Source organism: Oppia nitens, unplaced genomic scaffold (assembly GCF_028296485.1).
Source record: "Oppia nitens isolate AA-2021 unplaced genomic scaffold, nextdenovo-longstitch-racon4-pilon3 scaffold6_pilon_pilon_pilon, whole genome shotgun sequence".
NCBI classification, from domain to species: domain Eukaryota; kingdom Metazoa; phylum Arthropoda; class Arachnida; order Sarcoptiformes; family Oppiidae; genus Oppia; species Oppia nitens.
Genome location: NW_026533250.1, coordinates 121,152 through 148,752, shown reverse-complemented (window position 1 = coordinate 148,752; position 27,601 = coordinate 121,152). Strand labels below are relative to the sequence as shown.

The following is a 27,601-nucleotide window of genomic DNA, read 5'->3' as shown; positions in this document are numbered from 1 at the left end:
TTTTTAATAATTAATTAATTTATTTGAAATAAAGAAATTTAAAAGAATAGAATGAATAAATAATTAATTATATTTAAAAATTATATTTATATTAAAAGTTATTTAAAATGATGATGATAATAACAATAAAAATTTTTGGGGTTGCATAATTTTTGTGTCTTATGCCATGGGGGGGGGGGTAAAACACAAAAAATCTCTATCTTATGGGAGGCTAAGATATCTTTTCCTCCTACCCCCTTTTAGCAGCCCTGATATCAATAAATTAAATATATATCAATATATGGACTAAAAATTATATTAATAAAACATTTTTGTTTAAAAACATTAATAATAATTATTTACCAAAACCATTAATATTTTTTAAAAATACAATAATTACTATAATGTTTATTGATACTAAATAATTTAGCTTATAAAAAATATGAGGATTTTAATTTAAATAATTAATTTACATTTTAATTTTTAAAAAATAATTAAATAAGATGTTGGTTATATATTGATGAGATGATGATGAAATTTTTTTGATAAATTTTAAGTATTAATTAAATACCTATTGTCTAGTTTTGAACAAAATTAACCTATAATAGGCTAAACATATTGTCTAAATATATTTAAATGATAACAACAAGTTATAATTAATATTAAAAAACAATTCATTTATCAATTATGGTTATACCTAATGTTAGGTTTGTATAAAAGTAGTGCACAAACAGTATTTGATATATTGGTTTTGATCCAATACGGGAAACGCCATTAATGTCTTCCACTCAAACCTGTAGATACAATCGGAAAACAAGTTTTCCATAAACTTAGAATTACATATATATTTGTCGCATTTAAAGGTAATCTCAGCAATAATTGCATTATTCATGTTTATATAATCTATTGATAATGTATAACAAAAATAGAGACTAAAATTATTTAAGTTTTTCGTCAATAAACATTTTGGTCAATATCTCTATAAATATAATCATCTCATTAATATTTACTTCAGTTATCAATTATATACACTTTAAAACATATACTAAAATAATATAATTAAAATCCTTGACCGGAATCACACCTAAAAGACACTATAAACTTGAGRGCACTTATCATCCTATATAAGCTGGTGTCTCACTTAACTCATCATTCAGTGACTGAGACTCATACTCAACACATCAACCCAAGTGCCACACATCAGGAGCTCATTACAAACAATTTGGATGACAAAACATCCATCAATACTACTGTTCACAAAAACATTAACAATCAATAGTGTTGTCACCAGGGTTTTAAAAATGGCTAAACATTACAAACAATTTGGATGACAAATATATTTGCATCCATCAATACTACACTAAATTACATTATTTTTATAAATACAGTTCACAAAAACATTAACAATCAATAGTGTTGTCACTAAACTACAACTAACTCATCACTGTCTCAACTATTATTAAAATATACTTAAAACTTGTGTAACCCTTACTTTTAATTTGTTTTAACTAAATAAATAACTTTAAAATTTACAAAACAACTGCAAACCACTCATTTATTTTCTATACAGTATATATATATATATATTGTTTCATTAATGAATAATTTTAAAAAATTGAAATTTCAAATAATTTTGATGTCTAACAAACACCATATGATTATTGACAACAACAACAATAACACAAACGTTAAACAAAAAATTTTTTCAAATCATTATTTTATAAACAAAAATAATTCCCGTTAAGTAATGTAATAATATTATAATTATTATATATAAATATACACATATATATATAGATAAATAAACTAATGAATAAACATATAAATGGTAAACTAAAATAATAATAATAATTAAAATCTGAAAAAATAAAATGTTTTTATGTTTGATATGAATAATCTCTATGTGTAAGTAATAAAATATACAAAAGTTATTATTTTTGATATTATAAGACATAAAATAAACAAAAAAATATAAATATATATATATATAAGTAAATACTTTTTTTAAAAAAAGGAATGTATGAATATTTGTTATAAAAAAATACTAAATTAATACATAAATACTATTTTTTAAGATTAGAGATAATTGTAAATACAATTTGTAATTTTAAATTTGTTGACCACATAATTATAATAATTGTGTTGATTATAAAAAAAAATCTGAGTATTTTTTGTTGTTTTTTTGTAATACAGTTTTTTAAAAGATTCAATTGATACTTAAGTAAACAATAGTTATTATTGCGATAATAATAATAGTAATAATAAATAGCTGTTTGATTTTATAAAATTCATAATATAATAACATAAAACAATAAATACTAAAATTATTAATTATTATTAATTTTATCGCAATTTGCATCGAAATGTGTTGTTAGTCGTCTATGCAATGATTGCATTTGTAGTGGATTTGCCATCAGATTCTTTGAGTTGTCATCAGTAGTGCCAGTATTCAAATCAGGTGTTTGTAGAGAACTGGACGCTTGGTTATTGGGACCGATATTGGGTCCCGAATCCATCATATCTGCCATATATGTCGAAGTAAACGAATTAAAGTTAATGTCAGTCAATAGTTCCGATGTGTCAATGCCTTCGAGTCCTAAAGAGTCAAATTTGTCCATCACTTCATCAGAAACCGTATCGTTATTGTTAGACAATGTATTGATATTGATGTTTAGATTATTGGCATTATTCCTATTATTCATATTTGAGTCGATTGGCAAACTATTGCCATATTGTTGGACAATATTACCGATACTAATGTCGAAAAGTGGTGTCAATGTTGTAGATGAAAGTGGCTGTAGTGTGGACTGCGATTGTGGATCAGTTGCCATCAAATAATCAGTTGTGTTGTCCTGTGATGTCTGAGATTGAGGAGAAGCTTGCAATCTATAGTCTTGTTGTTGTTGTTGTGACAAAAGCATATCCATTGGAGATCTAGATTGTTGTGCAATACTATGTGGCGATAGTGTCATGAACTGTGATGAAGTGGTCGTTGTCGTCGTCGTCGCTGATTGTGGTGACGGTTGCCATGAAGTAAGTGGTGGTAGAGTTGATGTCTGAAACACGTTTTGACTATCAATAGCTGTCAGACCTAACGGTTCCATCTGTTTTATTCAAAATAATTTGTTTGCAAACAAATCAATTAATTTTTTCAATGAAAAACTATATTATAGTCACAATAACTCACTTTAATATTAGATGACACATATCGTGGCACAGAAAATGGCTCCCCTTTCGGCGAAACGGGACTAACATTGGATGGCCCGACACCTCCGGTAGTCACGTTTAGATAGGAGGACTCAGTCATAAACCTTTTGAGAAAACCTTCGTCTATCTTCTGACGTTTCCTATTGAGTCCATCGGGATCTACCTCTTTAGGTAACAATTGAAAGGCTCGCGGATCAGATAGGCAACCATCGGATGGTCTACGCAATTGAAGCATCACTGAAACGGGTTGGCTCAAGTCGTCCCGACAATAGCGTGGCGTACGAAAACAAATGGCCACTTGTTTGTGGACGTCGGTCGGTGCAAACTCGGCTAACGCTTCCCAAACGAGTTGACCGTTTTGTTCCTCATAGAAGCGCACCTGAATGTCATCTTTGGTCACTCTATCGCACAACAGTATCATCTCTTTGCCGCCAATACAGGGCGCCGAACAGTGAGACAACTTTGTTATGATCAGCTCTGTCATGGCCTCTGTGTCATCAAATGGTAAAAAAAATAAGATAATCAGATGAATGGTTCAAAAAACATTTTAAAAATAGATCAGACAAAAAAAACATACTTTTGTCGTAAATAAAATCGGAAACAATTGGCGGCAATTGAACGGTAAACTTGTCCCGTTCGGGACCTTCGATGAACACCTGAAAACATAGTCGCACGACATTCAGATCAATACTCGACGACTGAGACTTGTGTGCAAAACCAGCTGTTTATATGATATAACATAAGAAATTAAGATTCAAATCAACAAATAAAACAATAGACAAAAAATCAATGGATTCGATACTAACTTCTGAATGGATCAACTTTTATGGATTCCCGTAGTTTGAGACTGTCTTCGATGTCTTTGCGTTTGACACACTGTATGCCCAATGAAGTAAATGAACAGATCATGTCCTGATTGTTGATAACCATTGTACAGACACCCTTCTTGCAGCCCTCTTTGCCCACGAGATTGTGCGGATGCGGCCGATACGGCTGTTCTTTGGTTACGCACGACACCACTACTACGGCAGCGCCGCCCCGATAGTTGCACACCTGAATCGACGGATAGGTTTTGTTGTCGGCAGTGGCCGCCGAACCGGGTATACTGCCGGCGCTACGGCCCTCGCACTCGTAGCGAAACCGTAGGGCACATTTGGCCGGCTGTTCAACAATCCGGACATACGGTTGTTGTTGTTGTTGTTGACCACTGGCGGCCATCGGTGAAGTCATTTTTGTTGATGTGATGATTGTATTGAATGAACACTTTTGTCACACTATTTCACGCGCGGGTCAACAACTGACCACTGGTCAGTCATATATGAAAATAATCGGTAATTATAACAACAATTGTGTCCAACATTTCATGTTTTCTATTGAATAATAATAATCCAAAACAAAACAAAAACACAAAACAATTGTTTGCTTTCAATGTATTATTCAATTCAACTGATGTTGTGATGCAATGGATTGACTATTCAATTGAATATAGCATTGCGTAGTAATGTATGCTATAGTGTGTTATAGTAATGTGTTTTGAATGCATTACCCATTTAAATGTCACTAACAATACAATACATTACATATACTAAAGCATACGATAACTACACTACACATTGCGTAACATTTCATCAAACATAGCAATACCGAACATTTGGTACCATTTTATATAATTAACATTTTAATGTATACAATATTTTCATCAATATTTTCAAACAGAGAAACACATTTCAACACAAATTATGTTATATAATCAAAATATAAACTAATTATTTAAAAAATATATATTAAATAATTATTAACAATATTAACAACAAATTATTATAATAATAAACTAATAAATATGAAAATTTAATTTTAAAGTTTAACTAAAATAGTATTTTTGTTGTTATTTTATTGTAGGAATTGTTTTATGAATAATACTGTAATAAAATTATTGTTGAATTCATATAATAATAATAACATATTAATAGTTATATTGATTTTTGTGTATAAAATGTATTAATGAAATGATGATTATATTACTAATTCTTGGTAATTGTGTTTACAATAGCGTATATTCCCATATGTTATACGTCACACATATATTGATTAAAATCCTAATGAAAAGCGCCAATAATATGAAAACAATTTTTTTTAAATATTATATAATATTAAAATATCAAACAATTTCATAAATAGCTAGGTTTCCCATTAATATAATATATATGATATATATTATCATGTTTTTATTTTTTTTTAAATAATAAGCTTGCTAAATATAAATAATAATAATAATGATAATAAATAAAATTAATTTAATATAATTATCACTAGATATATGATTTATTTATTTTTTAAATTATAAATCTTAGATTTAAACATACTATTTAAGCAAAAATTGTTTTTTAAAAAGTTATTTTAATTTTAAATACATGTTTTTTTGGTTTAAATATAAAACTATAAGCAGTATTTAAAAATTTACTGCATTAAAAAAATTATTTTAACAAATTTGAAAAGTTTAATGCACTAAGTATATTAATAATTTATAAAAAATATTATATATATATATATAATAATTGTAGGTTAATTATTTTTTAAAAAATATAATTTACTAAAATAAATTTTCATTCATATTATTAATAAATTAAATATCTTTATTATAAAAACAATATTTTTTTTTTGTATAAAATATATACAATTTGTTTTGTGTTCAAAAAAAATGAGTCCTATTATCATAATTCGTTATCTTTTAATTGTAAACTTATTCTTATTAAATACAACTTATATATTATGTTTAACATTAAAATCTAGTGTTAATAATAATAATAATAATAAATTAGTTTATAATGATAATAATAATAATAAAGCACCTGTACCGAGTAATTTTCCTACCAATATATTTAATTTGATTAATCCGGGTACTGTACTTGGAAATTTAAGTATTGTACATATCAATGATCAAGTTATTAACCAAAACATGCTTAATATGGTCAACATATGGACACAAATGGTTGGCCAAGCGGTCAATATTCAAGACAACTTTGGCAGTCTGTTTCCGTCGGGTACCAACTCGGGCACCGGTAGCTCAAGTAGTAGTAGCAGCAGTAGTAGCAGCAGTGCTGGTCATTCAATGCAACGTTTTATGACTATCTTATCTAAGTTGTCTGATTCGTATCTTAAATATATTTATATGATGGATGATATATGGCATCAACAAAAATAATCAAATTGATTATATTATTAATATATAATTACAATATTATATAATGTATTAATAATTTTTATATATAATTTGTATAATTTTATTAATTAATAAAATTCTATAAATTTTTATTAACATTAAATCTGTATTTATATATATAATTTTATTTATTTTTTCTATACAATTCTATTAGAATTGGTTTATAAAAATTTGTTATAAATAAAATAAACATTATAACTTAATATTATTTACTTACTAAAGTTTATTTATTGATAATTTTAGTGAAAATTGTTTTTTTATTATCTTATATTTAATAAACAATAAAATCTATAGAATCTAAAAGTATAGTTATAGTAAATAAATTGAATTTTTTTAGTATATTCAAAAACTATGATAATTTATTTTAATTATTATAAAAAAATATGTTTCAAGAAAGGACACTGAACCAACAAAAAAAACATTAGCACATTAAATAAAATTATTTTTTATATAAAACCATACATTATGTACATGTTTATTTTAATGATAAATTAAAAAACATATATAATAAAAACAATTAGCACATAAAATAGTAAAAAAGTTTATATTTATAAATATATTCTGTCTTATTATTTTATATTTTTTCATTTTAATTTTTAAAATAATTTAGAGTCAATATTTTTTTTAAAAAAAATGTCATCAAAATTGTTGAAAACTTGTATTATTATAGTTATTGCAAATTTAGTTAATTGTCAAGACTTGGTTAAACCGGTCAAAGACTATGAGGAAGAAATTATATCATTTGAGAGAGAATTAAATGATTTGTATCTAAAGTCACACAAAAAGATGGACGAACTGACGCAAAATGGTGACCAACGGGCCAACCATTTACAGAGTGTTATGGCCGCCGCTGCCGTACCGTTCCAGGAGACGGCCAATGCTATACTGGCCAACGTCAATATGGCCACATCGTTAGGCCAGACAATGATGAGCGAAGTCAGCCAAGTGGTCAACAGTACTGGTATGGACGGTAAGCCGCCGAAGATTAATAAGAGTGGCGGTGGTGTGTTTGTCACCAACTTTTTGCATGTTTTGGCCAGAATTACCGATTCCTATCTACGGGTAACCAAAACGGCTAAAGCAGTGCTCGACAATTACGTTAAAGATGCCAAACAAAACTAAATATAATAAAATATTTAAATAATTTGTTTACATTTATTAAATTTCTAAATATATATTGTAATAAATTCATTTCAATATTTTTGTTTTTTTTAATTATTTATAACTTTTTAAATGTCGATTTTACTAATTTTTTTAATTTTTGTTATTAACAATTTTAACAAAATATTTTTTTAAATAACTTAATTATTTAACTAATTATATAAATATATATACACTATACAGTATATAATATATTAAACATATTTTTTCAGAGAAGAATTACTATTAATATAACTTTATTTTATTTTATTTTATTAAATTATAAATTAAAATGATAAATTATTTTACATATTTAATAGCCACATGGGGTATATGTATCTATGTAGCTTATATACAGTATATATATATATATATATATATATATATATATATATATATATATATATATATATATATATATATATATATATATATATTTGTGTGAATGTAACTGTATTTTGTTAATTAATGTTTTGAAAACTAATGATTTTATCATATTTTTGAAAATTACTAATAGCTTAATTTTTTAAAAATAATTGATATAAATATTTTAAATAACTATTTATTTTTTAGTAAAACTTTTAGTTCGTTATTTATTACTACATAATTTTTTATATTATTTAAAAAAAGCAATAAAACAAAACAAAAAGTTACATATTTATGTATGCAGTTTATATATATATAATATTATATTATATATACAGTATATACTCTTAAATTGTATGCAAAATATTTATGTATGTGAAAGGTTAGGGGAAAAAATATGCATCAATTGAGATGATATTATCGTATATATGATCTCTCAGACACCCCATTGGTTAGTATCTGGATATTTGAAAAAATACAGTGCAATGAATTTTGGGAACACTGGCAACTGTTGATATGTATATGTGTGTGGAATATGTAGACTCCCGGGAATGGGATGCCTGCCTGTGCCCAGTGCTTCTCTCACACCAAACAGAAAACAGCCATTTATTGTTATATATTGGGTGCGGTTCCTCTCATTTATATCTGGTGTTCACATACATAGCACTGCACATACTCTACACATACGTTAAGTTAAAGTATAAACTTTTGTTCAAAACTTTTTCAAAAAAAAATTCAATTCAATTGAAAACAACTTTTTATTGAAGTTTAAACAGTAATACTTGTTGTTACACAAAGTTTTAATTCACAACATTTTAACATCGGTTTGTTATAAATAAATATAGATTTTTATATATATTTTTATAGATAATTATAATTGTATTTCATTTATTTTGTCGTAAATCAACAAAATTACAACGTTTATTGTCAATAGGTATGTATTTATTTTGTCTAAATATTCAAAATATTAAATTTTTTTATATTTCTATAAATATGCTATAAATCTAAAACTTTTATACATAAAAATTAAACTTTTTTCTAAATCAATACAATTATAATAAATTTATATTGACTTATTTATATTATAATTCTATTCATGTTTAATTAAAAAAAAATTATTAATAATATATAAAATAAAATTTAATTTTAAATGAATAATGATTTAAAAGTTTCTAATCATAGAATTAATTAAAATTATATTATATAAATGTATTTGATTTAAACTATATTTCTAAAAAAATAATAATTCATTGAATTTATTAAATTATTTAATATATAACAATTTATAAAAGCATAAGATACAAATTGTTTTAGACAAAATAAAGTGATTTAAATTTTTTTAATAATACAAATATTTTGTATTTACTATATAGTATCGCAAATTGTAGCTTTAAATTATTGTTTTAATTTATATAAATGTTTATTAACTTGGACAGGTAGTTGTGTTAGTAAACACCTACATAACGTATACTGTATATAAGTGTAAAATGTTGTGTAGTGTGTTTTTTGTGATTAAATCTATTTAAAAAATGCTCTAGCACCTTTAATAGTGAAAATGTAATTGATTGCAGCAGATATATATATATAACATGTCAATAATATACATGTTATATCTATATATATACAGTAAATATGATGGTACCCCCGGTGCTGGTATAGTGTAATAATGTGTTTTTGTGTATTTTAAATAGTTTTAATGGTTTAGCCCAATAGTATATCTGGAAAGTCGTCTTTAACCGACCTTGACTTTAGCCGACTGTTTCAGTTGTATATAACTTTTTTTTTGACTATCACTTTGTAGACAACACTATACAGTATATTATTTGCAAAAACAGTGAAACATTTTTTTCTGGATACTGTTTATACTATGATGAATAATAATGTGAGTGAGTGAGTGAGTGAGTGAGTGAGTGAGTGAGTGAGTGAGTGAGAGAGTGAGTGAGTGAGTGAGTGAGTGAGTGAGTGAGTGAGTGAGTGAGTGAGTGAGTGAGTGAGTGAGTGAGTGAGTGAGTGAGTGAGTGAGTGAGTGAGTGAGTGAGTGAGTGAGTGAGTGAGTGAGTGAGTGAGAAAGAGAGAGACTGAGGGTAGGGGTGAATGGGATGGGCTGAGGCTTTGTATAAATTTATATTCTGTATATATATATAATTTATATCTCTGCTTATTATACCAACATATATATCTACAAACCTATAATTAAATGTATGACTCACTATAAATATTAAAGAGCCTAGGATAATATACACTGAACTATATATACTGTATATAAATATTATTATATTATCAGATATTATGATAATGATGTTTAAATAGCTTTAAAATCGTGGGATACTTATCTTTTTTAAAGTGCCAATACATTTAAAAAATAACTCTTTTATTAGAAAAAAGTATTTATAAAATATTAAATTTTTTAAAGCATATATTTATATTATGATAAATTATATAACATGTCTAATAAAATGTGTAATATATAAATTATTTATTCTAACATTTTTTTAAAAGTAAATTAATGTTTTTATGTAATTATTATTATTTAATCAATATATAGTTTTTTGATATCATTACCGGTAATTAGAAAATTCACAAAATTGGATTATTACCAAAATAAAATTATTAATATAATTATAGTACTATTAAATTTATTAAAATTTTTCTAATAGATTTTTTAAAGCTTAAGTTTTATATACAGCATTAAATAATAAAGTATGCCATTTAAATATGTTTTGAGCTAACAATAATTGTAGATAAATAAAATAGATGACATAATAAAAAAAAAGTTTACAACAATTGCAAAAATATATTAGTTGGGTATAGAATTCATATATAATAAATACATTTCTATTTGTAAACGACAGGTGCTTCACAAGGAAAGCATATATTTTGTTTGAAAAACATTCATTAAAATTGTTGGTTGAAGTTTAATCAGTGAATCGGATCCTTTATATTATATCATTATAAAGCATCAAAACGATAAATAATCACCAAAAAAATCAATTAACAATGGCATCGGAAACCAAAAGTAGTAGTAAAAGTGGATCTAAATGCAATCTGAATGAGTCATCTGTTCCTCTATTAGAAGATACAGAGACAACAACAACACCGGAGAAGATTGAATTGGAGACCAAAAACGTCGACAATAACGACGAGAAGAAAGAGGTCAACGAAACTAAAGACAAAAAAGGTTTGATTTAATGATTTTTATAAAAAAAAATTTAATTTAATTATATGAATATTATATATATTTTCTATAGAAAAGAAAAAGAAGGAGAAGAAGGAGAAAGTGGTTAAAGAGACAACTAAGCGATCGATTGACTTATGCACACAAAACTTCACAATTGGACTCAATGTCTTGGATAGAGACGAAAAACACGTCAATCAACATATTAATGTATTAAAATTATATACAGTACTCAACCATTACATAACATTACCCAACTGTCCAATTAATATGAATCTTAAAATTATTTTTAATTATTTATTTAAAAAAACAAACAAACAATATATAGATCACTTTTGAGGATGTATTGGGCGAACCGGATCCAACTCACGGTAATACTATAACACAAAAAAAACAAAAATAACTAAAGTTATTATTATTAGAAATATATGTAAAATAAATATAAAAAAATTAAATTGTTAGATAAAAAACGATACATTTTCTTGAATTTGAAATTTATGTATATAATTTATATGTATAGTATTTATCATCTTTTAAACTAAATAACATAATTTAATAGTACGGTACTGTTTTTCGGATAGGGACCCAATTAAAAAAAATTAAATACAATTTATAGTAAATATATTGTAGGCTAATCTAATCCATTAAAAAAAATTAACCATAAAATTTAACAGGTTTTGAGTTTGTTTGGCGTCTATCGTATCTATTGTTCAATGCAACCCGATTCTGGTTCTACCGTCTCATTGCTGCCTTCATAGCCATACCATTGGCATTGTTGTGGGCACTGGTATTTGCTTTCATCAATTTGTTCACCATTTGGTTTCTGACTCCAGCCCTACGAGTGCTCGACATTATCCTTCATTATGTTCACAGAGTAAGTATTAAAAAAAATTAATTTTATATAAATTTAAAAAATAATTTTTATATAATTTTATGTATACAGTATTGTACTGTAGAGTCAGTTACATCCAGTTAAAAAAAATGTTTTTAAAACTTAAAAATTAATTAAGAAAAAACTTACAATGCATTTAAATTTAGGGCAAATTAAATTAATAATTTTTAATTAATTTTTTTTTTGATTAAACATTATTTGAAAACTTTTTTTTCTTATTTTCTAATTTGTTTTCTTTATTATTAATCAGATTTGGAGTGGACTTATCCGTACACTATTGGATCCGCTATTCAGTTCGGGTGCTCTACTATTCAACAATATTCGCACCCGTCGTGAAACTGTAGCCGTGGACACAGTGACCACCGCTTGATTGGCCGAACCTCGCGTTCTCTCCACGACATCTCTCAGTAATCTCAACCAAACACATGACATCTCTCTTTCTTATATATAAATAAATATTTTAAAAAATCATTTTTTTGTGGTATTATCTCAAAACTTAAGTGTATTTTTTAAAAATAATTATAATTAATTAATTAGTTTAATTACGATAATATATTTATCGAAACTATATTTATTTTCAGCTAAATTTATTTTTTTAAATTTAAATATGCATTTAAATTGCAGTATTTATTTTATTTTATATTAAAAAATCATAACCCAATATAATGTTGTAATGCATGTAATCTCATACACATATATTTGTACTTTTTTTAAGTTATACAAAAATCATTTAATTATCAATAAAATTAATTTTTTATTTAATAAAATTAATAAATTATTATTTTAAAAAATATATAATATTTATTACTGTATTTATATTAAATTAGACGTAATTAATACAAGAATCATATGTTCGGTTCGGGTTATACTGTATTGAGAGCGCTGTCAGTCAACAAACATATTAAATACATATTAGACTAGAAAAACTAAAACCAAAATAAAAAATCTTTATATTAAAAAAAAATCCAACCCATAAAGTATAGATTTTTTGTTGTTGATTTAAACTGATCTTGTTACAAAAAAAACATTAATCAAAATAAATTATTGACAAATACTTGTAAAAATATATTAAGTATAATAAGTATAACATAAAAATATATAAAACATTTATTTTATTTCGGTATTAATTTTAATCTAATTTAATCTAAAAATAATTATAAAGATATCTGAATTAGATATTTTATTTTTTTATTTTAATGTTTTGAAATTTGCTTATTTTAAATATTTATTTATGTTATATTTTGTAATTTTAATAATACCCTTTTGCAAATAAAAAAAATAGTGCAATGTTTAATATCGGTTTCGGATATTTATTACTTACCCATAGTCTACAGCACTGTCTAGTCTTTATTGATATAACTACAGTAAAATCACAATAATAGTGTTATTAGTGCATTAAATTTAGTGTACTTTTAAATATTAATAGTAAAACTACAGTAGAATATATGTATAATTACATAATACAATATATTTAATAGTAAAAACCATAGCAATGATTATTATTACGGTATTACACATACCATACAAATACTATGCATTGAGTGAGTAATTGTTGTGATATTAATAATAATAATAATAATAATACTGTAGTTATGTTTATATCATATAATAATAATTATTATGTAAAACAATTGATAACTTTTTTTTTAAGTGATGTTAAGTCTATCTGATTGACGACAAAACTGTTGAATTATGATTAACACAAACAGACATCACTGTCACTGATCCAACCCTCTCAAGACATATATATTAATCATACAACCATTTGGTTGTTTTGTTTTTGTTGATCATCAGTGGTGTCCCCAAAAAAAGACTCAATGGCTCAACCATTAGACATATCTCGTCGTAATCCACAAGAAGAGTACGATCTGATCCAAAGGGTTGGTTCGGGCACTTACGGTGATGTCTATAAGGTATGTCCACTTATAATGATGTCCTATGATTAATGATTGATGACTTATTATTTAGGCCCGACGTGTTTGTACGGGTGAATTGGCGGCCATCAAGATTATCAAACTGGAACCGGGAGACGACTTTCATGTCATCCAACAGGAGATACTAATGATGAAAGACTGTCGCCATTCAAATGTTGTGGCCTTCTTCGGCTCATATCTTCGCAGAGATAAACTATGGATTTGTATGGAGTTTTGTGGCGGCGGTTCCCTACAGGACATCTATCACTGTACCGGACCATTGGGTATATTATATATTACGGTTATATCATATAATAAGAGAGAGGGAGAGCACAGGTAGCTTTTTTTTGGGTACTTGTCTACCAATTAATAATAATATATTTAGGTCTAGCAATACAAACATTTGGTTTATTTTATTACTGAAAAAATTACGATAAAATATATATTAAGTTCAAGATTTTTAATGATAGACTATTACTATAAATAAATTTTTAAAAATAATTAATATTATAAATTTATTATACCAGGTATTACCGGTAGTTTGTAATATTAAATGATATGTTATATTTTAAATTACCGGTAATTACAGTAAGTTAAGTTGCTGAAATTAAAATTATATAAATCGGTATATTTTTTGTATAGAGTTACCGGAGTTATCTTTTAATAATTTTATATACAATTGTACCGTAATTACCGATAATTTAGTCATATATTATTTGATAACAATTGTTTTAAAAAAAAAGGTTGACAAAAGCTACCGCCGGTTTTGATTATAAATAAACAATATATACTGTATATACAGTATATTATGTCGATTTTGGATCAATTAATGTCTCAAATGATAAAATCATTTCTGTTTAAACATTTTAGGTGAACCACAGATTGCATATGTTTGCAGAGAGACACTGAAGGGTATCCTATATCTGCACTCAATGGGCAAAATGCATCGCGACATCAAAGGCGCCAATATTTTACTAACCGAAGACGGCGACGTCAAACTGGCCGACTTTGGTGTGTCGGCACAGATCACACAAACCATTAACAAACGAAAGTCTTTCATTGGCACACCCTATTGGATGGCGCCGGAAGTGGCGGCCGTCGAACGAAAAGGCGGTTACAATCATCAGTGCGACATTTGGGCTGTCGGTATTACGTCCATTGAGTTGGCCGAACTGCAGCCGCCAATGTTTGATTTGCATCCGATGCGAGCACTGTTCCTTATGTCTAAGTCAGGCTTTAAGCCGCCACAACTCAAAGATCGGAATCACTGGTCGACAAACTTTCATCATTTTGTAAAAATGGCGCTCACGAAGAATCCCAAGAAGCGGCCGTCGGCCGAGCGACTATTGCTTCATCCATTTGTCCACCAACCGGAATTAAGTCGACGACTAATGCGCGAACTACTCGATAAGGTGGCCAATCCACACAACTTTAACAATGGCCATCACCACGAGTTGGACGCCGACGACGAGCTCGTGTGCGACGTACCACAGAGGATATCTTCGAAACGGTCGGTGCGGTCGCGGGTGAAGACACGATCCGAACTGCATATGGAAAGCATTAATTTTGAAGTAAATACATATATATATATAGCTTTATATAACTACTTTATTACCAGTAATTACCGATATTTTTTGTCCATTATTTTTTTAGGCTCCATTGCTGACATCCATTTCCAATGTTACCGAAAAAGAGAAGCCCACCGATGTGTCAGTTGCCTGGGGTTTAGTCAACGATAGCAACAATAGTGGCTACGATTTGGCCACTGCTTGGATGGAATCGGACGCAGAGTCGGAACAAATTAAAAAGTTAGTGTCAATTGATTTATCAATTTTTTGATTATCTAAAAAAATTATATGCTTTTTTCTCGACTAATAAGGATATATATATGAAAAAGGATATATTAGAATATTTTTTTTAATATAATTTTTATATAAATTTAATTATATTAACATATTGTAATTTTTCTCAAAATTAAAAAAAAATGACTGAAAAATATCAAAACATACACACATTTAGTCAACAAATGCGACGAAGGTTTGTATAAATATATTATTTGTATTTATATAATGAATGAAAAATTATGTGTCATTTGTGATACCGTAATAATGTTTGTTAAATAATTTAAATGAATTTATTATAATAATATTTAATAATTTATTAATTGTTTGTTTGTTTTTATTATCGGTAGTTGCATGTAATTAATATACTACTAATTTATTATTATAATTATCTGTAATATTATTTTTATGTTAAAAAATTATTTATCTTTGAATTAATAGATCACTTCTTGAGATTGTCGATGAAGAACTACTTCAACGGTTAGTATATACCGTAGATCTAACTAAAACTATAACTACAATATCAATACCGGTATATAGTTATTGATTTTTCTGTATATTATGTTTTTTAGCGGACATGAAGACAGTCTTCAAGCATTGGACAAAGCTTTGCGACAATATTCTTCACAGTAAGCAATAAATCATTTAATAATTTATAGTTTAAAACATAATTTAAGGTAATTTATAAATTTTAATATATTTTTTTTTAATTCAGACAAACCCTTCCCATTGAACCATTTGGATCTCCTGCAAAAGTAATTGACATTTAAACCTAATTTTTTGTTGTAATAATTATTATTATTTCTGTGATCGTTGTTATGATTTTACAAAAAAAAATATCCATAATTTTTCACAAACCTCTGTGTGTGTGTCTGTCTGTATGCAAAGCTGCCGATCGGTTGGGACAGAGTTAATAAATCTGTTCCCATTGGGCGGAGAGGAACACGAATACCAGACTCGACAGGTGCTGCCGTTGCCGCCGCCGCCGCTATCGAGCACATGGTGTTTGGTGTGGCGGCTTCTGGCGGTGGCATCGCACGGCTAGGTCGGGATCGGGTGTTGACTGCTAGGCTACCGGTTGTACAACAGTTTGTCGACAGTAATGTCGAACAACCACTGGTTCCGCCGCCAGTCTATTCCAGCAATAAATTACTGGATGACAGCACCCGAACACAGATTCGCTTGAATATTACCACAAATACTACTACGAGCTCTCCATATAATAGCAATAATAATAATATAATTAATAATAATAATAATAATAGTATATTTAGGAGTCATAATTTTAAATTTAATTATCAAAACAACTTGAATACAAATTATACGCCAAACGATGATTTTATAGATTGGAGTACCAATACTGTCGTAAGATTTTATCTTAAAAAATTAGATTAAAAAAATAAATTATTTTGTTTATTTTCAAAATTTTATTTCAAATTCAAAATTTGTATTGATGTTTGCATAAATTATTTATCAAATTATATAATTTATAAATAATGTATTATTATTATTATTGTATTATTATCGTTATTGCTATTTTCGTTTATTTGATTTTTTCAATTATACTCAAATAATTTTAATTTAGTTAAACTTTCCTAAACATTATATATAYATATATAAGATGTTTTTTTTGCTAATTTTTGTTTTTGTATTTAAATATTTATTGTTAATTGATTATTTAATTATGATTTAAATTATTTATTTAAACAATTATCTATTTTTTGTTGCATATTTAGGATCAGTTGTTAGGCGAAGTATGCAATGATAGCAAATCGATACCATTAGAGTTGGTTCACATMGACGACGATGAATACTCAACACCTCCGTCAACGCCTCAGTTGAACGGCTCGAGCGGTGGCGGCCAACCACTGATCAGTTTGTCAAACAGTGATAATAATAGTAACGACAGTGAATCAGCGGTACCTCCTGAGGCACCACCGCGACGTCGCGACCGTCATAAACAACGGGTCAATGCCCAGAACTCACCGCCCGCCACCGTCAATGGACTGCCGCCCACACCAAAGGTTCATATGGGCGCCTGTTTCTCAAAAGTATTCAACGAATGTCCGTTAAAAATCAATTGTTCGGCCAGTTGGGTGCATCCCGACACCCATGACCAACACATTCTATTAGGTAATGTTTTTAACTGATTCAACCGTAACCTTCAATTGATAGTTATTGTCAATGAATATTGTCATCATCTGATATAAACTAATATTAACTGAACCCCATTACTGTAGGCTGTGATGAAGGTATATATTATTTAAATCTCAACGAACTGCACGACGCAAGCATCGATCAGTTATACCCGAGGAAAACCGTTTGGTTGTTTGTCATCAAAAACGTATTGATGTCATTATCGGGTAAAACTGCATACTTGTATCGGCACGACCTCATGACATTGCACTCAAAGAAAAACGTATCGTTCGGTCTTCCAGTTGACTCAATGATCAATAAAATACCGGAGCGTCTGATGCCACGCAAATTTATATCGTCGACAAAAGTGTCGGACACTAAAAACTGTACTAAATGTTGTGTCGGACGAAACCCGTATAACGGTTACAAATATTTATGCGGTGCCACTGCTAACGGCATATTTCTAATGCAATGGTATAATCCATTGAATAAGTTTATGTTATTGAAGGTAAGTGTTTAATACAGAATTTATAAATTGTTATTTATTTAACACCATTATTATTCAAATATATATATAYATAWWTTATAGCAATTTGAACTCTACATACCCACTGAATTGGATGTATTTGAGATGATCATCACTCAAGATATGGAGTATCCAATGATATGTATGGGTGTGAAAAAGTGCTACGAAGACGATCGGGCACTACAATTGAATTTGATTCACTTAAACTCAACCACCAATTGGTTTAACGATTGTTCCGATAACGACCAGTTTGGCGACGGAACCGAAACTATTGTCGCCCGACACGACTCACTCAATATTATTAGTGTCAATCAGTTAGAAAAGGATACCATTCTTGTCTGTTACGACAGTATGTGTTTTTTATTGATATGTTTTTATCATTTTATTTTATTTATTATTATTATCATTATAGTTATAAATTATTTTTTATACCATATTTAATGATTTACTTTTAAATAGATTGCGTAAAGTTAGTCAATCTTCAGGGAAAACTCAAATCAAGTCGTCGACAACCAGCGGAACTTCACTTTGACTTTCAAATTAAATCAATTGGTAATGAAGTGGTGTTACTATTAGTTATTACTTAACATTAGTTCAATATATATATATATAATATCTATGAATAATTTATAATGTTTTCCAAATCAGTATTATCGCTAACAATGTTATAATAATTTAATAATTAATTTATTGATTTTGTCATTTGATTAGTATGTCTGACTGACTGTGTGTTGGCATTTCACGAGCACGGAATGCAGGGCCGATCGTTTAAGAACAACGAAGTGGTCCAAGAGATCAATGATCAGAGTCGCCACTTTCGGCTACTCGGCTCTGACCGTATTGTCGTACTTGAGTCGCGGCCCACACACGATACTAGTGTGGCATCCAATCTATACATTCTGGCCGGTCATGAAAATAGCTATTAATAAATGAATTTTTTTGATTTAATTACAATTAATTACAAACAAACATTTTTTTAGTGATGATAATAATAATACTAATAATATCGATAATATTATATGATTTGATAAATCATGTGAATGATAACCGGTAGTCATTTTATTTTTATTTTACTTTTTTAAATAATTATTATTGTATTTGATTAGATTTTTTTCCCAACATGTTATCATTATTTTTATTTGTTATTATTATTATTATTATTAAATATTAACTTGTACATATTTATATAATTTTACACATATTTTAATTATTTATTCATTTTATTTATAAGTTTTTTTTCATTTATATAAATATAAATATATATATATATATTTAAAAACTATATTGTTAATTCTTTAAATATGATGATACATATATTGATAATAATTGTAATATTTATTGAGTTTGAAAAATTACTTACTGCTAACAAATATACAACAAAACAAAACAAAACAAAAAAGATAATAATAGTTATATTTTTATGAAAATTATATTAAAATTAAAAATAAAAATACATAGAATTAATATGTTGTTGATGATCTTGTTCAATTTATTTCAATATATTATATATATAAAATAAAAATATATTAAAGAAAATTACAAGTAAGTAATATTTAAATTTGTTGTTAACATTTTTGTATAACTTTTATTTTGTGTGAATTTACAAAATTTTATTAACCATTACCGGTAATAATATTGTATTTAAATTAAAATCAAAATTTATTACTTGTTACTTATTAAAAAAAAATTATATAAATCATTAAATTTTATTAATAGATTTTGATAAAACTTATAATTCAACAAAATATAACAAACAAAACAAAAACAAATTAAAAATTATATGCTGAGTAATACAGGTTAGTATTATTGTTGTCAGTTATATAACTTAGAGATTATTATTATATATATTAAATATTATGTTTTTAACTGCCGTCCCTTTGACATACTGTACAGTACAGTATATATTAATACTTATCCTATATATATATATTGAATAAATTACAATAACTATTTTTAAAATAAAGTAAAATGCGCTATATTGTTTTTATTATTATTATTTTTTTGCAAAATAATTATATATATATATATATTATCCTAATACATGTATTACTAATAGTAAAAATAAGATATGAATTTATTGTGATATAATTTTTCACAATTGTATTAAATTATATATTTGATGAGTATTTGTTTTGAGTCACTAAACTTTTTTCATTTTTTTAAAACAAAATTTATTAGTTTGAACTACAATATTAAGTTTCTACTAATTATAACCTATGTATTTAAATAAAAAAAAACAGTTCATAAAATATATTTATATCAGAACTATATGTGATATAATTGAATAATTTTTATTTAAATGAATTAACGTTTAAATGTTTTATATCAACATTAAAAAAATCTAATAATAAATAAAATTATTTGCTAATGTTTTTTTAGTGTCAAATATGTAAATAAAATAAAAATCAATCAATGAATCTACCTCATTTTTTCTTAAAATAATAATTTTTTWAAAATATTAATCATTAAATTTATTAAATATCAAAATAAACTGTATATGACACAGTACATAGCTATTATACAGTATATTAACAAAAATATATTAATATATTTTTAATTATTATAAATTATTATAAATTATTAATATTGAATATAAATAATAGTTATATCACTGTATAGTACAGTACTGTACTGTAAATTATAATAGTTTGTAATAATGATTTAAATACTGTAGTCAATACATTAATAAATAGAGTAAATGTTTGTTATTTTTTTTAATACTTATAAGTTGTGTCAAACTGTGAAATGTTTTGTGAAATGTATGAATTGAAAAGTTTGTGACAAATATTTATAAATTATTATTTATAAGCAATATATTAGTTGTACAAAATGATAATAATAATAATAATAATATAAAATACAACTATATATATATATATATATAAGTAAATTTATCATTATCAATATTAATGTTTGCTAAAAACAAATTATTAAATATTGTCTTGGTGATTATCTTAACAATTGTTAAAAAGTGAATCAACATTTGATATGAAAATCATAACTTTAATGTCTATAGTGTTTAGGACACAATTTTGTTTGATATATTGTAATTCAAAATATATATATATCATATATTTAATACTATTTTTAATTAATACAAAATTTATTTATATATAATTTATTTTTAACTTTTGACATACAATATGTATATATATGTGTATAAATATTTATCAAAACATTACTTAAATCAATCAGTTTATGTATAAAAAATTCAAAACTTGTGTATCAATTATTATTATTAACTTATAATAATAATAATTATTATTTCCATCTAATAAATCGTTTTAATAATTGATGTGATATTTTAAAAAAAAATAAATATTTATTATTGTCAACAATAGACAGACACAAATGCGATACAGAAATTCATTGCTAACTTTGATATTATTTGTAACTTTTGGTTTATTTCTCTATTTAGTTACAAATAATTCAAATCAATTTTCAAAATATTATTTAATAGATAATTATTTCATTGAACAAAATAACATTATTTCATCAAAAAGTAAGTTTAGTTTTTTTTTAATTTATAAATACTGTATATAAAAAAATTTGTAAAAAAATTGTATTTGTAACTTTTATAATTCTAATGTATATAATAATTAAGTTTTCAACTTAAAAAAAAATTTTCAAAATAGTTAAAATAAATATTTTAATCAATACTTAGTTTTGTAAAAATAATTATATTTAACGTTTTGTTGATATCAGAGCAAATAATTATAAAATATTTTAATTTTAACTTACAATTGATATTGAATCAATGAAAAATGAAAAAAATGTAATCAATTCAATATATATATCATATATTATATTGCAATTTAAGAAAAATATAATTATTAATAATAAAAAAAAAATTATCATTTTATTTTTTTAATATTTATTTTAATAAATTATAAATAAATTACGAATGATCAATTATTAGATTTTTTTATTACATAAATTATATATTTATATATTTATTATTAATATTGATAACATTGTATTGTTTGAAAGTTTTAATCTTCAATTTAAATATAATTTAGTTTAATATATTATAAAATTTATAATAATTTTTGTTAACTTAAAAGTTTTGTTCATTTTTTTATATTAATCTAATTTAAATTTATTAAAATTATAATATTTTTTATAACGAAATCCTTCATCATTGATAAGACAGGCCTTATATAGTTTAAGAGTCGAGTCTATGGCCACTCCAGCGGCGGCCACAAAGTTGTCGATGCCTTTAAAATTGACATAAAAAATGTTAGACAAAAAACAAATATTGATATTTGATATTAAGTATATATGATTATAGGTTTTAAAACTACAATATATATATATATATATATATATATATATATATATATATATATATATATATATATATATATATATAAATGTATTTTTAGTAAAATCAAATATTAGACTAATTATGATGTCATAAAACATTAAATATGTAATATTTGATACTAATTGGTTTTCACTGTAAATATGTTAAATATAAAGTATAAAATTACTAATATTTACTTTATATTCTACTATATATATATTGTAAAGTTTGAAATATATATATATATATTCATTTAGTATAGAATTTATTGATAATAAAATATCAAATATGTCTAAAATCATAACAGCTTGAAATATAATTAGAAATTAAAAAAAGATTATTATATGAAATACTTTTAAATATTTATAAATAAATTTTCTAATTCAATAATAGTATAATTTATTATTAGTACTTAATATTTATCTTTACAAACTACTATACCGTAAGTTACTATTATGTAAATATATTTGATAATTATGAAAAATAAAAATATACAGATATATAATATTAGTATTAGCTATTAATTGATTACAATTATATGATTTACCTCCTGTTTTGTGTACGCCATCCCTCAAGTATTGACAAACAGCTTTCGATGGCATTAACTTATTATCAACTGTTGTGGACTTAATTGTCGTAATCAATACAATCAAAATATTTAGAAATATATAAACAATCATAATATTCAAATTTAAATTCAATTTTTTTCTCAAAAAAATAGTTTACTAATTAAATTATTACATAAAAATTTTATTTTTCTGAATATGTTGTTTACAGTATTTTAATTAAACTTTGAATATATATATATATATATATATAATATGTTTGTCGAAAAAAATAATAGTATTGTATTTTTTACTGATTTTTCTCTATATTTATATATACTATGTATATACAGTATATGACATAAAATATATTTTTGCAAAATGATATAAACTTTATGTCTATACAGATATGATATATGGATTGATTGGCTTACAAGTCTGATTTATTTATTTATTTTTATTAAAATATTATATATCACATCCAAAATATAACAGTAGGCGGGTGTTTATAGTAATGGACAGTCAGTTTTATATCAATAGATATAGTAGATTAGTCGATAGTTAAAATATTTATATATATATATATATATATATATATATATTAAAACCCATGTTATCTTTACTATAATAATAAAGAAACAAAACTATAATACTATACTGTATTTTAATATAAGTTATATACAGTACAGTAATATACTTTATTTGAGATACATATATGATTTCACTTATTTATATATTATAATATATTAATAATTTCATGTAATTCTAATAAAACTATAACTACTATAACTTGAAGTTGATTACAGAATAGTTTTTTGATGTATCCATTAATATATAAATAATAAATAGTTAAAAATAATATTAACTATAATAAGTATATATATATAGTCAACAAATATGATTTTTTAATGCCAAAGACCGGTATTATATAATATATACTAAAACTTTTTTCAAATATATTTTTAAAAATGTTTTGTATTGTGTTTTTTCATTATTTGAATCATAAATTTCTTTGATATATTGAATATACAGTTATAAAGTTATTTATAATCAATGTTTTTGCTTTAACTATGCTTTAATTTTTAGTCATCTAATATTGAATTTAAAACTTAAAAATACTTTATAATAATGGATTATATTTTAATAAATAATTTAGTAAAATATATTTTTTTGTTATCATATGATAAAAATACTTTTTTTTAGCAGTATCAAATCTTATTTTATTTGTAAATAAAAATTGTTTAATAGAAGTAAAATCTTATAGTTAGTATAAAAATTATTAAATAACTTTTTTTTATTAGTAATTACAAAACAAGACATATTATGTACTGTATGTTAATAATTAAATATTTACACTAATTTTCTTATAAGTTTTAATATTTAATACAATTAAATGTTTTATTAAATATGTACAGTAATATTAATAAATTTAATAAATATTAAACAATACATTTAGCAGTAAAAAAGATTTAAACAATTTTCTATTTAAAAAAAATGAAATAAAATTATTAAATTAATAAAATATAGTAATTATTTAGATAAATACTATTATATACAATATATACGGTATATACAATATATAACTATTTGCTTGACATTAAACTTATTAATTATTGTATATTAATTATTAATATATATATATTTTTTGACTACAGATAATGTTAGTCAGTTAGCGAAGAGAAAGACAGCATATTTGGTGAATACAAGTAAATGCCGTATCGTTCGGTGGCCGGCATTTGATGACCAAATTGTCGGCATTTATCGAAACAAAACACAAGACCGGATCCAATGTATTCACGCCAAACAACATAACATTGAGATTAAGAGATTTAATTTTACTGGTATTCAAGTGATCAATAGGTCTGATAAACCAATTGATTGTTTTACGAGTCATGTCCTCAGAAAGAAAGGTACCGACGATAAAGTTGATTACACGCCATCGATAAAGTTTAACTTAAAAACTGGTGTCCAGTACTTTGACAATAGTGTCGATTGTGTGAAAATTACATGTTTTATCGATAATGGTTTGTATATATAAATATATATACAGTAGTTATATTATTAATTAATTAAATAGCAATAATATTTCTACAATTTTATTATTATATCATTCATAGGTAGCAATAGCTACGAAAAGATAATACCGTTGATACCGGACGTTAAGCCGATGATGGCCACCAAAGATGACAATTTGCCGAACATATTGTTTCTGGGATTGGACTCTATATCGCGACTTAACTTTGACCGACATTTTCCGATGACAGCAAAATTATTGGCCAAACACGGCTTCTATACGTTGTACGGCTATAATAAAGTGGCCGACAATACGTTTGTCAATTTGACACCACTATTGACCGGTCATTATTTGGAGGATATCTGGAATGAGACGATCAGTAAAACAGTTTTTCTCAACTATTTTCCCTTAATTTGGAAAGTAATTATATATTTTTTAAAAAACAATTTTTAATTCAATTCAATAAAAATTATTAGAGATTTTTTTTAAGAAAAAACTTATTTGTTTGTATATTAGGAATACAGTAATCGCGGTTATAATACACTACTTCTAGAGGACGCACCATATATGGCAACATTTAATTACTTAAAAATCGGTTTCAATGAAAAGCCGACCGATTATTATTTGCGGCCATTTAGTCTGGCCATTGAACCCGATGTCCACAATGACTGTTATTTGGATAAACCGGAGATTGAGGTATAATAAACTGAATATATTTATAATTACCAGTAATATATGTTATAATTTTTTTTTTTTAATATATTATAAATAATATGATTGAAATTAATTAATTATTATTGTTTATAATTAAAATATTATTGAAAAATAAAATTAAAATAATAATAATAATAATAATTTATTTTAAACATAATTTCAGATATATTATGATTATGTGTACGACTTTGTCAAAGCTATAAATGAAAGACATCAACGGTATTTTGGGTTTACATTTCTGGCCCGACTAACGCACGACCACATCAATAGCGCCGGTTTGGCCGATTCGCACGTCCATCGATTGTTGGACAAACTATTCACCGATAGTTTACTGGCCAACACTGTAGTCGTATTTTTTAGCGATCACGGCATACGGTTCGGCAAAATTCGTGAGACACTGTCCGGTAAACTAGAGGAACGAATGCCGTTTATGCATATCTATCTGCCGGACGAGTTGCGCAACAAATACGACAAATCAATGGCCATCAATGAAAACCGATTGACCACACCGTTCGACATTCACTCAACACTCAAACACCTGATTACTGGAAAACAATTACTGAACAGCGGTTCAAATGGTGTCAAATATGGCAAAACATTGCTTCAGGAGATACCCGAAGACCGTAGCTGTCAGAGTATACCGATTCTCGAACACTGGTGTTCGTGTCAATCAAGCGAACCGGTAGCCGATCTCAACAGTGTTTCATTTGTTTCACGATTTATTGTCGATAGTATTAATCGTTTGTTTGCAACTGATTTTGTCGACAAATGCCAACCACTGACACTCCGTCGTACAGTCAGTGCTTACGAACAACATCTCAACGACAAAGTATTGCAATTTGAACAGAGTTTGAACGATGTTATGGACAGACACGTTGTCTACAGCCGGAAGCGAACCAAAGAACACATCAGACATTATTTGATAACCATTTCGGTTGAGCCGAGCGGTGGACTATTCGAAGCTACCGTTAATGTCGATACCCGTTCCCGACACATGCAAATCATTGGCGATATCTCGAGGATTAACCGATACTATAATCAATCCGATTGTATTGATAATCAATTTGTTCGACGATATTGTTATTGTTTTCAATGATAATTCGTTAAATATGAATATATTTATATAAAACATTTTAAACTTTTTATTTTTATATTGTATAAAAAAACTATATTTATATAGAAAATTATATTTTAAAAATAAATAGAGGTTATACCCAGTTTATTTTTTGATTAAATAATATTGTTTTTTACTATAAATAAGTTATCTTTTTGCTAAAAAATCATTTTATTAGTTGATGCATAGAGTAGAGATAGGTTTATGACTCTGAGTCCTCATATCTAAACGTGACTACCGGTGCCGGTGTTGGGCCATCCAATACATCCAACTGTTAGTCCCGTTTCACCAAAAAAAAGGTGAACCCATTTTCTGTGCCACGATATGTACAGTATTGTCTAATATTAAAGTCAGATTAAAGTGTTTATAAAATAAAGTTAGTTTTTTATTGAAAATTTTGATTTATTGTTTGACAAAACAAATTATTTGAATAAAACAGATGTTTGGAACCGTTAGGTGAGTCACAGATATTTATAGTCTTAAAAAAACGTTTCAGACATCAACTCTACCACC

The 27,601-nt window shown here is 25.7% G+C and overlaps 4 protein-coding genes across 7 annotated transcripts; 3 read left to right on the top strand and 1 right to left on the bottom strand.

The window, feature by feature from the left end:
- Nucleotides 1-2,268: 2,268 nt before the first annotated feature.
- Nucleotides 2,269-4,827, bottom strand: LOC128962937 (embryonic polarity protein dorsal-like). The gene is made up of 4 exons (XM_054309368.1): nucleotides 3,993-4,827; nucleotides 3,764-3,907; nucleotides 3,167-3,675; nucleotides 2,269-3,083 (listed from the first exon to the last, which is right to left on the bottom strand). The coding sequence occupies exons 1-4, from the start codon at nucleotides 4,414-4,416 to the stop codon at nucleotides 2,307-2,309; spliced, it is 1,854 nt and encodes a 617-aa protein (XP_054165343.1). The 5' UTR covers nucleotides 4,417-4,827; the 3' UTR covers nucleotides 2,269-2,306.
- A 3,732-nt stretch (nucleotides 4,828-8,559) lies between these two features.
- LOC128962948 (caveolin-1-like) lies at nucleotides 8,560-12,403 on the top strand. Of its 3 annotated transcripts, none has more exons than XM_054309384.1 (7): nucleotides 8,560-8,736; nucleotides 10,765-10,928; nucleotides 10,986-11,090; nucleotides 11,161-11,297; nucleotides 11,416-11,458; nucleotides 11,762-11,961; nucleotides 12,230-12,403. In XM_054309384.1, exons 2-7 carry the CDS (start codon nucleotides 10,910-10,912, stop codon nucleotides 12,347-12,349), a joined length of 624 nt encoding a protein of 207 aa, XP_054165359.1. In that variant the 5' UTR covers nucleotides 8,560-8,736; nucleotides 10,765-10,909; the 3' UTR covers nucleotides 12,350-12,403. The 3 variants fall into 3 exon arrangements, with proteins under 3 accessions (XP_054165359.1, XP_054165357.1, XP_054165358.1); XM_054309383.1 differs by having other exon boundaries at nucleotides 8,562-8,610; nucleotides 8,680-8,736; nucleotides 10,765-11,090; XM_054309382.1 differs by having other exon boundaries at nucleotides 10,765-11,090.
- A 1,098-nt stretch (nucleotides 12,404-13,501) lies between these two features.
- LOC128962935 (mitogen-activated protein kinase kinase kinase kinase 5-like) lies at nucleotides 13,502-19,504 on the top strand. Of its 2 annotated transcripts, XM_054309365.1 has the most exons (13): nucleotides 13,502-13,892; nucleotides 13,948-14,176; nucleotides 14,763-15,463; nucleotides 15,546-15,700; nucleotides 15,912-15,929; nucleotides 16,175-16,213; nucleotides 16,306-16,362; nucleotides 16,449-16,488; nucleotides 17,470-17,866; nucleotides 17,974-18,377; nucleotides 18,459-18,744; nucleotides 18,855-18,947; nucleotides 19,107-19,504. In XM_054309365.1, the coding sequence occupies exons 1-13, from the start codon at nucleotides 13,797-13,799 to the stop codon at nucleotides 19,319-19,321; spliced, it is 2,730 nt and encodes a 909-aa protein (XP_054165340.1). In that variant the 5' UTR covers nucleotides 13,502-13,796; the 3' UTR covers nucleotides 19,322-19,504. The 2 variants fall into 2 exon arrangements, with proteins under 2 accessions (XP_054165340.1, XP_054165341.1); XM_054309366.1 differs by lacking the exon at nucleotides 15,912-15,929.
- A 2,346-nt stretch (nucleotides 19,505-21,850) lies between these two features.
- Nucleotides 21,851-27,100, top strand: LOC128962940 (uncharacterized). Its single transcript, XM_054309370.1, has 5 exons — nucleotides 21,851-21,897; nucleotides 24,902-25,270; nucleotides 25,364-25,680; nucleotides 25,777-25,956; nucleotides 26,138-27,100. Exons 3-5 carry the CDS (start codon nucleotides 25,414-25,416, stop codon nucleotides 27,068-27,070), a joined length of 1,380 nt encoding a protein of 459 aa, XP_054165345.1. The 5' UTR covers nucleotides 21,851-21,897; nucleotides 24,902-25,270; nucleotides 25,364-25,413; the 3' UTR covers nucleotides 27,071-27,100.
- Nucleotides 27,101-27,601: the final 501 nt, after the last annotated feature.